General features: G+C 41.0%; 1 protein-coding gene across 2 annotated transcripts in view; it reads right to left on the bottom strand.

Annotated features, from left to right (window-relative positions):
• Nucleotides 1-17139, bottom strand: part of FBXO38 (F-box protein 38) — a 72161-nt gene that overhangs the window by 30638 nt on the left and 24384 nt on the right. For both annotated transcript variants that reach the window (XM_077265732.1, XM_077265733.1), the window contains exons 9-14: nt 9308-9438; nt 8968-9138; nt 6811-6953; nt 4591-4822; nt 3279-3395; nt 1149-1331 (exon numbers count right to left, since the gene is read on the bottom strand). In XM_077265732.1, coding sequence (XP_077121847.1) covers nt 1149-1331; nt 3279-3395; nt 4591-4822; nt 6811-6953; nt 8968-9138; nt 9308-9438 — 977 coding nt within the window. The remainder of the gene's footprint in view (nt 1-1148; nt 1332-3278; nt 3396-4590; nt 4823-6810; nt 6954-8967; nt 9139-9307; nt 9439-17139) is intronic.

Raw genomic sequence — 17139 nt, 5'->3', positions numbered from 1 at the left:
AGCTGTAACTTTATTACTTTGCCGAATAAGCCATATGAGGGTTTGTTTTTTTTGCGGGACGATTTGGTGTTTTCAGTTATACTTTTTTAACATATGACTATCCCTTTTTATTCACTTTACGATTAAAAAAAAATAATTTTAATTACATTTTTTTACGCCGTACTCCATACTGAATAAATAATATGCCAGTTTTATACAGCAGGTCGTTCCCGGTGCGGCGATACCAATTAGGTGTACATTTCTTTGCTAGTTTTTGTTTTATCACAAATGCTGCGTTTTGAGTGGCAAAGTGGATTTTTGTGATTTGTGTATGTTTTTTTTCATTTTTTTTTTACATATTTTATTTATTTATTTTTTTACACTTTTTCAATGTGGGGCATGCATAATTTTTTTATTGCTGGTCTCATACACTGCAGTACTTGTGTACAGTAGTGCATGAGAACAGTCAATGTCTCACTGACAGACTGCGACACCCAACTCATTGCTGGGTCTCACCAGTTACCGTACCCTGGATTCATCACATGACCTCAGGGTACCATGGTAACCATCGGGACCTGAAAGGGAGTCCGATGGTTAGTTGGGGGGGGGGGGGGTCTTGTGACCCCCCCTTCTAACAACTTAAATACGGCTGTTGCAAATGACTGGTATTTAAGGGGTTACTTGTCCCCCATTCAGCAGCAAAACCTTCCGGGGCCGATACTGCAGGGTGTTAGTTGGAATAGCGGCGCTATACTCCTATTTCTCAATGACGCTTTTTTTAACTTTAAAAAGTGGCGCTGAGGAATAAGGCCCCTTAACCACCGCCGTTAAAAGGCGTATTGGTGGTTGTTAAAGGGAATCTGTCAGCAGATTTTTGCTATTTACACTGAGAGCAGCATAATGTAGAGGCAAAAAGCCTGGTCTCAGGGATGTGTCACTTGCTAAGCAGCTTGCTGTAGTTTCAATACAATCAGTGTTTCATTAGCAGTGGATCACTAGAGGACTAGGTCTCACATGCAGGACAGTCCAGCTAATCTTTGTAACCACACCCCTACAACTGATTGGTAGCTTGCTACCGATGTCTACTGGCAGAACAATGGCCAAGTCAAAAACAGTAACCAGCATATGAATAAAACATGTAAAGTTTCATATCCACACTATATACTCACCACCGTCATTTGTGCTGTCCTGAGGGTCTGTCAACTGAAAGCTTTTATCTTCTTCAGGAGGAAAGTTGCTGACAGAGGCGGTACTGACATTAGAGCCATTGCCTAAGTCATCCTCATCCTCACTATCAGAATCGTGCACGGTTATTGGTGCAGCTTTTACAGCAGGCTGTAAACCACTGGGACCTGCAGAACAAGCACAGATGGGTAAGAGCAGCAGTGAATACGGTTTGCACCTATTTTGGCAAGACAAATACCTAGGTTTTGAAAAAAAATATTCACAGTAATAAATAATAAAAAAAAAAATCCAATTAAATCATAGAGAACAATATTAACAACTAACAATTTTTATTTTACAAATCAATAATACACATGAAAATAAGAAAATTTGTAATATATGTTATCAGAGAAATCCGCTTCTTTCTCCTCTTGGACTGAGTGACTAACATAAAAATCCTCTTAAAACTTAACTTTTTTTTATATTAGTTAAAAAAAATCCTGACAAAATTGTGTGAATGTGCACTAATAAAATGTAGTAATTCATGTAAGGATTATCACAGAGGTACTGGATTATATTCAATACATCAATTCACTCTTGTCTCGTGGTGGAGATCAATGCCCCAGATATAGGGCTTTCTTGTGTCCTTATTCAATTTGGACCTGACCTAGGTGCAATAAATAATGATAATATAGCCTATGAGATACAATGTAAAGTTGCACTTACTCAAGGACGTAAGCAAAGGTAAAGTCAGATGATTACTTCCCCTGTATCCCCCCTACAATGGCCCTGGCCACAGTGGTTGGCACTCTTTAAGAATACGCAATTGGCGCCCCCATTTCCAAGTTGTCCGTCCCTGATGCATCCTTATATTGCACTTAGGATGATGTATCCAATAAGGGAAGGGTAGCTATGCGACTGAGGATCCAATAAATCTGATAACTTAAGCCGAGCTCCCAACAGCGATCAAGCTGGCACAGTTCCTATGCCCCGCATAATTGCCATGATGTACCCATATGTCAAAGGTCGGGAACCCCTATATGACCATGACGTCAAAGGTTGTGAAGGGGTTAAAAGATCGGATCGATAGTGTTAGAAATGTTAAGAATGAATACCTATTCATTGACAGTGTAGTTCTGTGCCCCATTTACTGCTTTACTGGGACAAGAGCTGCAGAGCGACCCGCTTTAATTTATAGCCATATACGATCACATTTCATATAGGGAAACAACTCTGAAGGAGTTTCCCCAGCAGGTAAAGTACAACATAATCAATAGATCTTGTAATAAAAATAATTTCCACAATTGGATGTGTTAATAAAAACTATTCCTGTGCAGATATATCCTTATAAATGTGCCCCTGCTGTGTACGGTTAGCCATGAAAAGCTGCTCCAGTTCATAGTTGGTGTATACTACATCTCTCACAGCTGCTGCTTTCTGTGAGGTAACACATTTCTCTCCCTGAGGAAATCACAGGAGTGGGTGTTTCTCCTGCATCACTAGGCCTGTGAGCTCATCAATAAATCAAGTTAGTGCCACACGAGCACAGTGCCGCAGGAGCTTTGACATCACTGATCTAAATTATTGTGAGCTCAGAGGGCTCGAGACTCAGCAGAAATACTGGCTCCTGTGATAAAGCAGGAAGGGAAGTATGTTACATCACAGAATGAAGCAGTTGTGAACCCCTCTGCTTTGTCATCTGTATATTTACTTATAATAAATGACTTATGCTATCCTCCCTGGCTAGGATCTGTGTTAAGTGCGGACCATGAACTAGAGCAGCCCTGCATGGTGGGACACAGCAAATCACAGTACATAGGAGAGGCACATATAAAAGATTAGTTAAGCAAATCCAAATGTGGAAATTCTTATTACACCAACATCTGTTGATTACAATGTACTTTGTTCGTGGGACACGGAATTTAATAATGCGGTCACTCCCAAAGAATATAAATACAACTAAAGGATATGATACACATATATGCACTAAATATCCCATGCAAACTTTTTTAAAAATATATGTGGTTGTTCGTTTCAATAGAACCACTTCATGTTTTACATGAATTCAACATAAAACATAGGTGAACATCATGGAGCAAAATGGAAAATAATCAGGACATTATTAATAGAACAACCTGCTCGTTCCTCATCTGCATCCATTGGTAAAACAGCCAAATCTGGGCCTGCCACTTCATGGTCTTGAGCAGCGGGTCTAACTTCTTCTTGTGGAATATCTTCCATGTCATTTAGAGCTACAAAACGTAAGCACACGGTGAATGAACACTGCAAAATGGAAGTGAATGCATTCCACATACAGACGTGCATGTCCTCATCTTTTCTCTTGGCTAAAAATGTATGTAGATATATAGCACGACATAACCAACTTTTTGTATTAGTAAAAAATAAAATACAATCATGATTTCATGAAATACATGATAAACGTTTCTATGCGCAGCTGCCCAGCAGTTGTAATGTGAAATGTTGCCTGTTAAGGGTTTTCCTAACAAGTTACGACTAAGGCTCTTGCCGAAACGCGTCACCCAGTTACTGACTACCCTGAAGGGATTTTTTTAAATGATTTTCAAATAAAAACAAGGATATTTGTTATCTCAAGGATCAGCATTACTTCTTTTTTTTTTCTCTTTGGGGTTAATCATACACCCAGCCAACGGGTGGCCGTGTTCCTCATCTACAAGGACTGGTCAGGTCAAAGGATTTTCTGGTGAGCAACATACCCTCAACTGACTTTTATCCCTATAGCTCACAGATCAGATGACTTTTCACATTGTTTCTGCTAAAATGCAGCAGTGTTTCAGAGACAGACCTAAAAGGCTGCAGTCGCGCAGACAGTCCGATTCACGATGCCCGAACCACATGTCTATATGAATCTCGCGACAGGGTTCCTTTAACAAAATGTAGGAAAAACGTACGGGAGATCAAATCTGAAGGATTAAAAAGAAGTCAACAAGAAAAAGCCAAACTGTCCATATCATTCTTTTATGAGCTGACATGAGTCTGTTATCCTCCAAACTGTGCAAGCACAGATGTGTTGTCATTTCAGGAGGTATTCACAAGAGCGCTGTCATTCAACAATGACAGAACTATGCAGAGAGCTTGGTCATACCAAGGGTGCACCAAACATCCTAATTTACTTAATAATTCAAGATCATTTTAAAGATAATCAGAGAAAACTACAAAAAAAAACAGGCAATGGAAAGAGTCACCCAAGTGGAGCCAGCTCTTCACAGATCGTGGACGCTAGATAGGGAACCCCAGCTGTCAACATAGGTAGAAGTCTCAGAGGAGGATATGCCATAAATAGGGAAGACGTCTAAGTGGAGACTTCCGACTTTAAACACTTAAAACATTTTAGCAAAATGCTAATTCTATTGTGGAATATTACATCAGACAGGATCTTGTTTTTTAATAAAAAAAGGTATGTCCCACCTTCAGCAGCTATATGCTGTTCCTCTACATGGTTCTCTGCTCGGACATCAGGATCCTCATGTCCCTCCTCATGTTGTGGTGGTGGAATATTTTGCGGCGGTTGATTATTTTGTTGCAGGTTGTTATTCTGGTGGTTGTTATTTTCATTCTCATTGTTCGAGTTCTGATTGCTCACGAGGGCTGATGACACTCCGATACCCGTTCCAGCACTAAGACCTACACGTGCACAGCCCTGGAAATAGAAAGCATCCTTAGGGTATGCATCCTCTAAAATCGGTACAACAGATCTAATACCAGCTTTTTAACCCCTGCACCAAGAGGAAGAATTATTTTACTGAAATCCAATAGGTGCAAAGTAATCATAGCAATATGGTCATGTGAGGACAACTGCAAGTTTGCCCTAACGGAGCCAGGAAGCAACTTCATAAAGGAAGTTATTAGAAGCAGAAGAGAAAAGCTTGAGTCTAAAGTGCTTCACATTATTTGTATACACAATTACAGGTAGAAAACGACATAAGAACAGTATATAAAAGATGATCACAGCAAGCAGGGCTGTCAATGTCTGGTGCTAAAAGATCTCGTGAAAAAGACACAAAAAACATTAGAAAGTCTTAACATAGTAACCAAAGACAATGCACAAGTCCGTACAAGTACAGCAAGTCTAAGATATCCTAAACATCATAGTCCCCAACATGTGGTGGACAAATCTCTGTAAATAAGTATGGATATACTAGTCAGAAAGAACATACCAATAAAAGGCATCAAACAAGACGCCAGCGTAGGAAAAAAAAAAAAAACCTGTGTCCCCGACGTGCGTTTCACTTGGTCATGTATACCGCTCCCGTGTTGAAGCGGTACCTTTTCACTACATTTATTTTTGCCAGCCCTGCTTGCTGTGATCATCTTTTTTATACTTTTCTTATGTCATTTTCTACCTGTAATTGTATATACTAATAAAATGTTTTTCATATGTGAAGCACTTTAGATTTCACCTTTTCTCTCCTGCTTCTACCAAGAGGAAGAAGTATGTTGCGTGAAGGTAATTTCATTGTACTATGACAAACATATATATGTCACGCGGATGTAGTGGGAACATCAGTTGGTTTCAATCTTCAACAGTCAGGATGACGGTTTACTTCTGCATATAATGAAATTGACAGAAGGAGAGAGCTCCCTCTGTCATCCCATCAGCCCCATCTATAATACCACTGTGCTGATATGTTGCCCTGGCCATCAAAGGCCAAGCTATGGCCTTCCGTTCTGTCACGTGCAGAAGTAACAGACATTTTAGCAATCAGTGGGGGTTTCGAGAATATAGCAAAAAAAAACAAAAACCTTTAAGTAGCAGATCAAAGGTCTCTCAATACATGTCTAAATGTGCATTTAGGCAAGTCTAGAGTCGGAGAATAAGTATTGGCAAGATGTGTCTAAATATCAGCCCATCTAACCACTTGGTTTGTTGGAGCATTTGTTAGCAGAATAAAATCATCATGTTAACAAGGAGTATGCTATTGACAGAACCATGCTGTATGAGAACAGAATGAACGACCCTTCTGTTCCCATAGTCATTTTTGGCTTGCCTAAGCAGGCCAGTAAATGAGAGCTGATAAACTGCACTCAAAGGGGAAAGAATGGAACATCTAAACTTAACCCCTTCACAACATATGACATATATTTACATCATATGTCATGACCCTGAGTTTGATGATGGTTCAGACGCTGAGCCCACATCTCTCCCCGCACATAACAGCTGATTTAATAAGTGGTCATGTGCCTTTAACAGCAACAGGTGGATCGGAGCTTCACCCGCCGCTGTCAACTAGTTAAATCCCACTGCAAATCTCCAACAGCTGTAGGCTTGTTATTCCAGGAGCTCATCTTCGTCAGTCACATGATCGTGGGGATACAATGGTTTGTCATTAGAGCCTGGGTCTGGAGAATCATAGAATGATAGAGTTGGAAGGGACCTCAAGGGTCATCGTGTCCAACCACCTGCTCAATGCAGAGCAGGATTCACTAAACCATCTCAAGACCCTGATGCCCGTCATGATACTCCTGTGAATGCAGGAATATTAACAACAACAAAAAAAACACCCCACAAAAAGTTCAAATCACTCCACTTTTGCTGTATAGATGAAAAAAAAATTATAAAAAAAAACAAAAAAAACCCCACAACACGTGCTTGGCAAAATGTATGCATAATTTCTCCCAAGAACTAACCTTCGGGGGTTCCCGAAACATCTGGTCCAATGAGATAAATTCTAAACTGGGAAGGAACTCAACAAACTGACTGAAGGACTCCAGCTTAATGGCATGACAGCGCACCAAGCTAAGGTCCACCAATCGGTTCCATCGGGAGTGATCTGTAAGGGAACAGAAAATGATGCTTATACCAGAGATTGGGACTAATTTAAAGCTTTTATATTGTCTATTACTAGGATGTGGTAAAGGTAGCTTCAGTAAGAAACTGTGGTTTGGTCTCAAACGAATTAAAGGGTTTGTCCAAAATAATGAAAAAGCTGCACACAAGAAACAGAAATACATGTAAAATAAGGTTTTCCTACGCCTCATTATCCCTGTAGTGCACATAAGGGATTTTGTTTATTATTATGATTAATCTGAGGTTGGCGTTACGCATTATATCCGGGGTGGAGAATCTATTTTCTCCCAAGGGCCATTTGGATATTTATACCATCCTTCAGGGGCCGTGCAAACCCAGCCCACAAAATACATCCTGACTCTGGCACTGGTGTCAGGACGTAATCTTTCATTGCATGCCCTTCAGTGTTCAGTAGTGAACGCTGCATGTGTGTGCTAACAGAGCAAGAAGAAATTAATGAGCTGCTGACAATCAAGATACATCTCCTTGCCCAAGAATGCGGTCCCTGAGAATCTGCTTAGGGGCCTGATAAAAGGTCATCGAGGGCCGTAAATGGCCCTGGGGCCTGAGGTCCCCCACCCTGTCTTAAATGGACATTTGATATGCATTTCTAATTGGAGGTATTTGCTAATATTGTTATTACACCTACTACATATTGGGATAGGATCTTGGAGATGGGAATCTCTCTTTAAATGCATGTACTTTAGGCTTCAAATAATTATTGCACTATGATATCAATACATTTTTCAATTCCAATTATGGTGTCACTTGCTGACTGCAGAATGAGAATAAGAATTCCGTGAGCTTATTATGTCAGAATGTATTCTTATTTGAGCTCCTTTCAGCTTATTTATGACTACAGCAGAGCTCCGCTCGACTGTGGTGCGGTCCATCACAGCTGACAGGAGCTCAGTAAGACAAAGCTAAAAGAATTTAAAAAAAAAGCAATAAAAAAACAAAGCCTGTAAAAGTCAAACAGTGCAAAATTCTTAATGAATCTGGTTGTCAAAAATTATTATTAGTTGTTTTTTTTTTTAAAATACATGTATTTAAGTATCAAAAAAGATAAAAAAAATTCTGTAATCTTAAATTTATGGTTGAGCCCATACAGAGGTAAGCCATTTTATTCTATATCCTGCCACAACAAAGTTCCAACATTTCTTGCTGTGTCTGATATTGCTGGTTACGCGAGATACAGAACCAAGTACAGCCACAATCACACTAGATAAACAAGGAAGTGACATCAATGTACAATAAGTGGCTATATATGCCTAAGGCTGGGTTAGCAGGCTGCTGTAAAGGTAAGTGCCGGTATGGCAGCACGCTAGCGCAGATAGAGCATCTGCTAGCTCTATCTGCGCTAGCAGTGACGGACCCGGAAACGCTGCAGCCCGCGTCTCAGGGTCCGTCACTCAATGACGGCACATCCCTAGCGCACGCCCATTGTGGGCGGGCGCTAGTGATGCGTCCGACATTGGAGTCAATGGCGGCGTTAAACAGACTACGTTACACCGCGTTATGCCGCTGTGTAACGTAGTCAGTCTAACGGACGCCAGCAACGCAGTGTGAACCCAGCCTAAGGAAGTATTTTGTACTCCCATAAGTCAGCTGAAAATCCAAGAAAATTCTGTCTATGCAATTAGTCTACAGTAAACATCAGTAGCTTTTCCCTATGTATACTGTAACGTGACCATAGCCCCCATTCACCAGACTAAGGCCACAACAGAATTCCTTCCGCCTCCGTCTTAAACTGTGCTTTCTTAAACAGAGGGCCACCGCAAATAAATGTATACCATGCAGTATACGATTTTTACATTGGGTCCCTCGGCATCTATCCTGACTGTACCAACAGAGTGCATATCTCTTTTGGGTTACACAAATCTGCCGAATATCAGTGGTAAAATTACATTCTGCTCCATAGAAGCAGTGATGCAAAATATTTGCAAGGAAGTCCAATAGAAAAAGTTACGAAAACATTCATTGTTAATATTCTGTACCTGTGATCCAATTTTTGGGATTATGAAGATGGGGGCAGTTGTAGATAACTAAATATTTGATGCAAGAGAAGACTTCATTTACAGCTTTCATTCCAATATCAGTAATGATTCCAGGATTCTCAGCAACATCAGCCAAGCCATACTTCATTAAATCGGCATTGGTCATCTTACCTGCAAAACCCAACATATAAAACAGACTATAAAGGATGAAAATAAGGTCTGTAAGCTGCAGGTTTGAGACAGCAACAGCAGTACATGGCACACAGAGTCATATTTCTGACTAGATGGAAGCTCACAAGTCTAATATGTAAACCAGTTGTCCCTTCAAGTTTTTACTTACATTGCAACAGAAATTCATCCACATATCCCAAATGTAAAGTTTCAAACTGTGGAAACTCAAGCTCAGCCATCTTCAGTGCCGAGAAGACTCCATCTTTGGTCAATGAAGGTTGGATGCGTACTTCATGTAATCTTGATGGAAAAACAAATAAGACAACATTATCAATGCAAGATTAGACTGGTGCCTTTTCCTTGTGAAATAGGAAAGCTCAATGAAGAGGGTGTGTTCTTTTCGCCCCTGCATGATACTAACTGCTTATGATTGGTCAATCTCGTGCAGGGGAAGTAGTAAACTCCCCCCAGAGACAAATCTGTGGTAACTCGAGTTGAACTAGAATATAAAATTATAAGCTAAAATTTACAAGCCAATATATCTGTAGCCGAGAGGAGAGATTTAAGGGAACCTGTCACCAGTTTTGGCCAATATACAGTCATATGAAAAAGTTTGGGCACCCCTATTAATCTTAAGCTTAATGTTTTATAAAAAAAAAATTTTTTGCAACAGCTATTTCAGTTTCATATATCTAATAACTGTTGGACACAGTAATGTTTCAGCCTTGAAATGAGGTTTATTGTACTAACAGAAAATGTGCAATCTGCATTCAAACTAAATTTGACAGGTGCATAAGTATGGGCACCCTTATCATTTTCTTGTTTTAAATACTCCTACCTACTTTTTACTGACTTACTAAAGCACTTTTTTTGGTTTTGTAACCTCATTGAACTTTGAACTTCATAGCTAGGTGTATGCAATTATGAGAAAAGCTACTTAAAGTGGCCACTTGCAAGTTGTTCTCCTGTTTGAATCTCCTCTGAAGAGTGGCATCATGGGCTCCTCAAAACAACTGTCAAATGATCTGAAAACAAACATTATTCAACATAGCTGTTCAGGGGAAGGGTACAAAAAGCTGTCTCAGAGATTTAACCTGTCAATTTCCACTGTGAGGAACATAGTAAGGAAATGGAAGAACACAGGTACAGTTCTTGTTAAGGCCAGAAGTGGCAGGCCGAGAAAAACATCAGAAAGGCAGAGAAGAAAAATGGTGAGATCAGTCAAGGACAATCCTCAGACCATCTCCAGAGAGCTGCAGCATCAACTTGCTGCAGATGGTGTCACTGTGCATCGGTCAACTATACAACGCACTGTGTTTTTTTGCCGCCATGCATAACGCCTTTTTGTATTACCAAACAACTCAATCTTGGTTTCATGAGTCCACAGGACCTTCTTCCAAAAAGAAATTGGCTTATCCAAATGTGCTTTTGCATACCTCAGCCAACTCTGTTTGTGGCGTGCTTGCAGAAACGGCTTCTTTCGCATCACTCTCCCATACAGCTTCTCCTTGTGCAAAGTGCGTTGTATAGTTGACCGATGCTCAGTGACACCATCTGCAGCAAGTTGATGCTGCAGATCTCTGGAGGTGGCCTGAGGATTGTCCTTGACTGATCTCACCATTCTTCTTCTCTGCCTTTCTGATGTTTTTCTTGGTCTGCCACTTCTGGCCTTAACAAGAACTGTACCGGTGTTCTTCCATTTCCTTACTATGTTCCTCACAGTGGAAATTGACAGGTTAAACCTCTGAGACAGCTTTTTGTATCCTTCCCCTGAACAACTATGTTGAATAATCTTTGTTTTCAGATAATTTGACAGTTGTTTTGAGGAGCCCATGATGCCACTCTTTGGAGGAGATTCAAACAGGAGAACAACTTGCAAGTGGCCACTTTAAGTAGCTTTTCTCATGATTGCATACACCTAGCTATGAAGTTCAAAGCTCAATGAGGTTACAAAACCTAAAAAAGTGCTTTAGTAAGTCAGAAAAAAGTAGGTAGGAGTATTTAAAACAAGAAAATGATAAGGGTGCCCATACTTATGCACCTGTCAAATTTTGTTTGAATGCAGATTGCACATTTTCTGTTAGTACAATAAACCTCATTTCAAGGCAGAAACATTACTGTGTCCAACAGTTATTAGATATATGAAACTGAAATAGCTGTTGCAAAATAAATAATTGTTATAAAACATTAAGCTTAAGATTAATAGGGGTGCCCAAACTTTTTCATATGACTAAGTTACGACCATCACCTTTCAGGGTTCATATACAGCATTCTATAATTCTGTATATCTGCCCCCAACCTGACCTGTAAGAGAGGAAAATTAACTTTTACACTGTGTCCCAAATTATTATGCAAATAATATTTCCTCATTTTCTCTAAATTACCTATCTGAATTGCAGACATTGTTATTTTCCAGTCATCTACTATTCTAGTATAATTGCAATGTTTTGGAACAAACTGCCTATGAAAACAGTATCTTTTTAAAAAAAATAAACACTCAAAATGCATGTTCCAAATTATTATGCACAGCAGAGTTTTCAACCTTTTTTTTTTTAACAAAAAAATGGTCAATTGTGAAGTTATAAGCATTATCAGCTTATTACAAAATGAAATCAAACAGTTTTCAAGTGAAAACTTTATTCTAGGTGATGTTACATTTGCACATAGGACCCCTTGTTCGAAAGAAGCTTCTGAACTCTCTCGTCCATTGAATTTGTCAGTTTTTGGATGGTTTCTGCTTCAATTGTTTTGCATGTGGACAGAATACCCTCCCAGAGCTGTTGCCTAGATGTGAACTGCCTCCCGCCATCATAGATACTCCTTTTGATGATGCTCCAGAGGTTCTCAATGGGGTTGAGGTCAGGGGAAGATGGTGGCCACACCATAAGTTTGTCCTCTTTTATGCCCATAGCAGCCAGAGATGCAGATGTGTTTTTTGCAGCATGAGACGGTGCATTATCATGCATGAAAATGATCTTGCTGCGGAAAGCACGGTTCTTCCTTTTGAACCATGGCAGGAAGTGTTGTTTTAGAAACTCCACATAGATTATGGAGTTCATCTTTACCCCTTCAGGGATCATAAAGGGACCGACAATCTCTCCCCATGATTCCAGCCCAAAACATTACTCCATCTCCTCCTTGTTGGCGCCTTAGCCGTGTTTTCATGGGGTGTCCATCAACCAGCAATCCTCCACTCCATCCATCTGGACCATCGAGCGTTGCACGGCACTCATCGGTGAACAAAACAGTTTGGAAGTCAGTCTTCATGTATCGTTTGACCCACTGTAGCAGCTTCTGCTTGTGTACAGTGGATAGAGGTGGTCGACAGGATGGCTTACGCACAGCTGCAAACCTCTGAAGGACCCTGCATCTTGTTGTTCTGGGGACGTTGGAGGCACCAGTAGCTTCAAAAACTTGTCTGCTGCTATGACAAGGCATTTTTGCAGCTGCTATTTTAACCTTACGCAATTGCCTGTTGGAAAGAGTCCTCAATTTTTCCTTATCAGCACGCACACGTGTGTGCTGGGAATCAGCTACATACTTCTTGATTGTGCGATGATCACGATGAAGTGTCTTGGCAATGTTGATTGTAGTCATGCCTTGACCTAAATACTCCACAATTTGATGCTTCTCAGCAGCCGACACATCCTTTTTCTTTCCCATTTTGGCAAAAAATGTAGGCTGCTTAATAATGTGGAACAGCCTTCTCAAGTAGTCTTGCCTTTATTTGGACACACCTGCCAAAATAATTTGCACAGGTATCTGCAATTGCTTTCAGTGATATAAAGAGCCCTGACACACCACCATAAATGAGTTAAAATAACAAACAAAAAAATTCTAACCTTATCACTCCTAAACTCTTTGTGCATAATAATTTGGAACACAGTGTATTATACTCACCTGCAGGGTGGTCCGGTCCGAGTGGTGTCGCAAATATTGGTCCTGCGCCTCCTATCTTAGTGTGGATGACGAGTCCCTGCGTCATCCACAGACTCCTCAGCACTGCGCTCCTGTGCAGGCTTACTTATCTGCCCTGACTAGCGCAGAGCAAAGTACTGCAGTGCGCAGGAGCCGGGAAAGGTCAAAGAGGCTGTACTGCAGTACTTTGCTCTGCCCTAGTCAGGTGAGTATAATAAAAGTTCATTTTTTTCTCTTACAGGTGGGGTTGGGGCAGATATACAGCATTATAGATTGCTGTATATCAGCCCTGAAAGGTGATAGCCGTATCTCTTATTGGCCCAAACTGGTGACAGGTTCCCTTTAAAAAAAATAAAAGGACTGCATTTTACTCAGCTCTGCAGCCACTAAACCATTAAGTGGCCAGTTAATCATGCTTAAACTCGTGAAATGTCCTCTATAATATTCCCAAAGGTGTCAATATCCATTAGGCCACTCAAAAGTAACAGCTACAAAAATCTAACACCTGTAGCCAATGTAAAGATGAGGCTGTGCAAGTCAGTGCTCCACTGGGTAAAAGAAAAAGAAGACTTCATTTATACGTAATGTTACACATTTTCTAAGCAGATTTAGGCCATCAAAATCAGTGTAAAGGAAGCAGGCAAGCAACAACTGTTAGCACTCCCAACTTATATTTCTTGCCACATTGTATTGAAAACCAGTGTTCATAAATATGCATTTATAGGTAGGGAACCCCGAAGCAGAACCCTAATCAGATACACCAAGGTTACTTACCGGTAGCAGTTTTTTCCGGATCCCATGACAGCATACCTGACAAGGGATTTACCCAGCCAGGACAGGAAACCTGCTGAAATAAAAAGGCGGTACCTCCCCCCACTTCAGATGGGTTACAGAGCAAGAGAGGACCTCCAGTTAATTTACACACATAACCAACACCACATTAAAAAAAAAAAAAAAACACCCAAACTATAGTGCACATCCAAAAGGTGAGGAGGGGGTGTGTGGAATACACGGGTGTTGTCATGGGTTCAGAAAAAACAGCTACCAGTAAGTAACCTTGGTGTTTTCCCGTCACCCATAACAGCACACCTGAGATTTTTGGAGAATTGAAACCACCGCTTGCAGCACCCTTCTACCAAAGGTTACTTCAGCAGTGGAAGACAGATTCTGTTTGTAGTGCTTAACCCCTTCCCGACCTCCGCCGTATTATTACTGCTGAGGTCGGGTCCCCTGCTTGATACGGGCTCCGGCGCTGAGCCCACCTCAAAGCCGGGACATGTCAGACACCTCTGCTTTTTCTGCCCAGGAGGTAGCCATGGCTCTGGTGGAGTGAGTCTTGATACCTTCAGGAACCGGAGCACCACTAGTAGTGTAAGACAAACTAATGGCCTCCCTGATCCATCTGGCAATGTTACTCTTAGACACCCCTTACTTCTTTCTGCTACCCTGAAAGGCTACGAATAAGGACTGATCCTTTCTCCATTGACTGGTCATGGCCATATATTCTAACATGGACCTCCTCAGGTCTAACGTATGGAATTTTTCTTCCCCTGGATTTTTAGAATCATTACAAAAGGAAGGCAAAGTAATCTCTTAGCTCCTATGGAATTTAAGAACCACTTTGGAGAGATATGCTGGGTCCAGACTTAGAACAGTTCTGTTGTAATACACCTGTGTGTAGGGGGGGGGGACATATGGACAGGTCATGAATATCGCTCACCCTGCGGGCTGATGTTAGGGCCACTAGCAACACCATCCTAAGCGTTCGGAACTTCACAGATCTCTTAAGGGCTCAAATGGGTCCCTAGTTAGCTCCTCTAAAACTAGGTTCAGGTTCCATGGAGGAATTTTTGGGACTACAACCAGTTGTGTTTTTTTTTTTTTTAAATTCGTTTATTAATAACAATATCAATTGTACATACATTGTTTACATTCCCAACATCTAGAAGGTACATAAATTTTTTACATATAACCACAATTGGGATATTGCAAAGGTTACAAGTAGTGCATGTCAATCATTTGGTCATGTCTTATACAAACTTTATCTACCTTATCTTCTAATAAAACTTTCAAAACTAATGCGCTGCCACTGAGAGGAAAATTCTAAGTAAGTTTCGCCCTGTAAGCCACCGCTGCTCCGTGTATTCCGACACCCTTTCCTTGCATAGTTATTAAGATATGTTAATCTAAACGGTATGAGAGGAGGAGTTCCATCTCCCCCATATCTTCTCAAATTTGGCTGGATTGCCCCTATTTTGGTACAATGCCCGTTCATATGGAACAATAGAGTTCACCAGATCAACCCATGTTCTAAGAGTTGGACCAGAGCTCCCCATCCATCGTAGGGCCAGCACCTTACGCGCCAGAAACAAAGTCTCCCTCAGAAAAATGTCTATATAACGATCCCAAGTCTCAACTTCCCATACTCCAAATAAACAAACCAAAGGTTCAAGTGGGACAGGGATAGATATCAGTGAAGTCAGTAATGTCGTTACCTCTTTCCAGAATTGGGAAATAATAGGACATTGCCATATCATGTGGATGAAATCTGCGTTGCTGGAATGGCATCTCAGGCAGTCTGATGAGTGTAGACGACCCATTTTGAAGAGACGAATTGGGGTCAAATAGGACTGATGTATGATATATAATTGTGTCATCCTATTATTAACTGATGGGGAAACTTTAGTTGGGGATTCCAAAATTTCATCCCATTCCTCCTCCAGAGTATCTGGAAGGAGCCGTCCCCACTTCCCTTTAATGGAGTCTAAGGTGGATCTCTCATTTATGGATAATAGATAGGTATATAGAGAAGAAATAAGTCCCTGGGGGCCCTGTGAATTAAGGATACCTATTAACGGTAAATCTGAAATAGCACGTCCTGTACCCGCACTCCGCATATACGATTGGAAGGCTGACCTTAGTTGCAGGTAACGGAAAAACTGAGACCTCGGTATATTGTATATAGTTTGTAATTGCTCGAAGGAGACAAAAATCCCCCGCTGGTGTAAATTACCCACTGTGAGGACACTATATGATGTCCAGAATTTGGTGGATGGGTGACCCAGTAATATCGGGAAATAGCCATTATTCCACAAAGGCATTTCAGTTGCTATATCAGCAAATCCTATTAATTTTTTAAGTTGCCTCCATATTGAACGTGCTAGCCGGAGTATAGGGAGTAAATGAGGAACCGCAGTTCTCTCCATTTCCAAAAAACCCAGTGGGCAATCAACTTTAGCTGAGTACAAAATGTGATGTTCAGAGTTGGGAAGAATCTTCCCGGGCATCCACGTATTCAACATTCTGGCCTGGCCCGCTAGGTAATATAAGTAAAAATCTGGCAGAGCCGCCCCACCCCCTTGTTTAGGTCTCTGTAGAGTAGATAGTTTAAGTCTAGGTCTAGCCTTTCCCCATACGAAGGATGTAGTAAGGGAATTTAGGGTTGCGAAGAAGGACTTAGGTATAATAACTGCACTATGTTGGAAACAATAACTCAACTTGGGGAGTAATATCATCTTTATAAGATTGATGCGTCCAGCTACAGATAATGGTAGTTTGTCCCAGGTAGCGAATTTGGATTTGACCACGTCAAGTAACGGGAATATATTGAGATGTAGATCTAGGTGACTACTTTGGGACATATATATTCCTAGATATTTGAACTGGGAGACAATGGGTAGCAATGAGAGGGTTTCAAGGCGGGACATTGGAGTGTGGGAAAGAGGCATCAAAGCAGACTTTCCCCAATTTATATAGAGGCCAGAAAATTTACTGAATCTATCAATCATCGTTATTACTTTTGGTAGAGTGACCTCCGTTTGATCCATAAACACCACCATGTCATCAGCATACAAACCGATGACCTCGACCCTATCAGCAATATGTATCCCTTTAATGTCCACAGAAGACCTCATTCGTATTGCCAGAGCCTCTATTGCCAGGGCAAATAGAGCTGGGGAAAGAGGGCACCCCTGCCGAGTACCTCTATGTAGGGAGAACGATGCAGACATTAAGCCGTTCACTACTACGCGCGCCTTGGGTTTTGCATATAGCGTGGCTATCCCTCTCAAAAATTTACTCCCG

Source organism: Ranitomeya variabilis, chromosome 5, assembly GCF_051348905.1.
Source record: "Ranitomeya variabilis isolate aRanVar5 chromosome 5, aRanVar5.hap1, whole genome shotgun sequence".
Lineage (NCBI taxonomy): Eukaryota > Metazoa > Chordata > Amphibia > Anura > Dendrobatidae > Ranitomeya > Ranitomeya variabilis.
The sequence above is the reverse complement of the archived record's forward strand: the minus strand, read 5'-3'. Positions and strand labels throughout refer to the sequence as shown.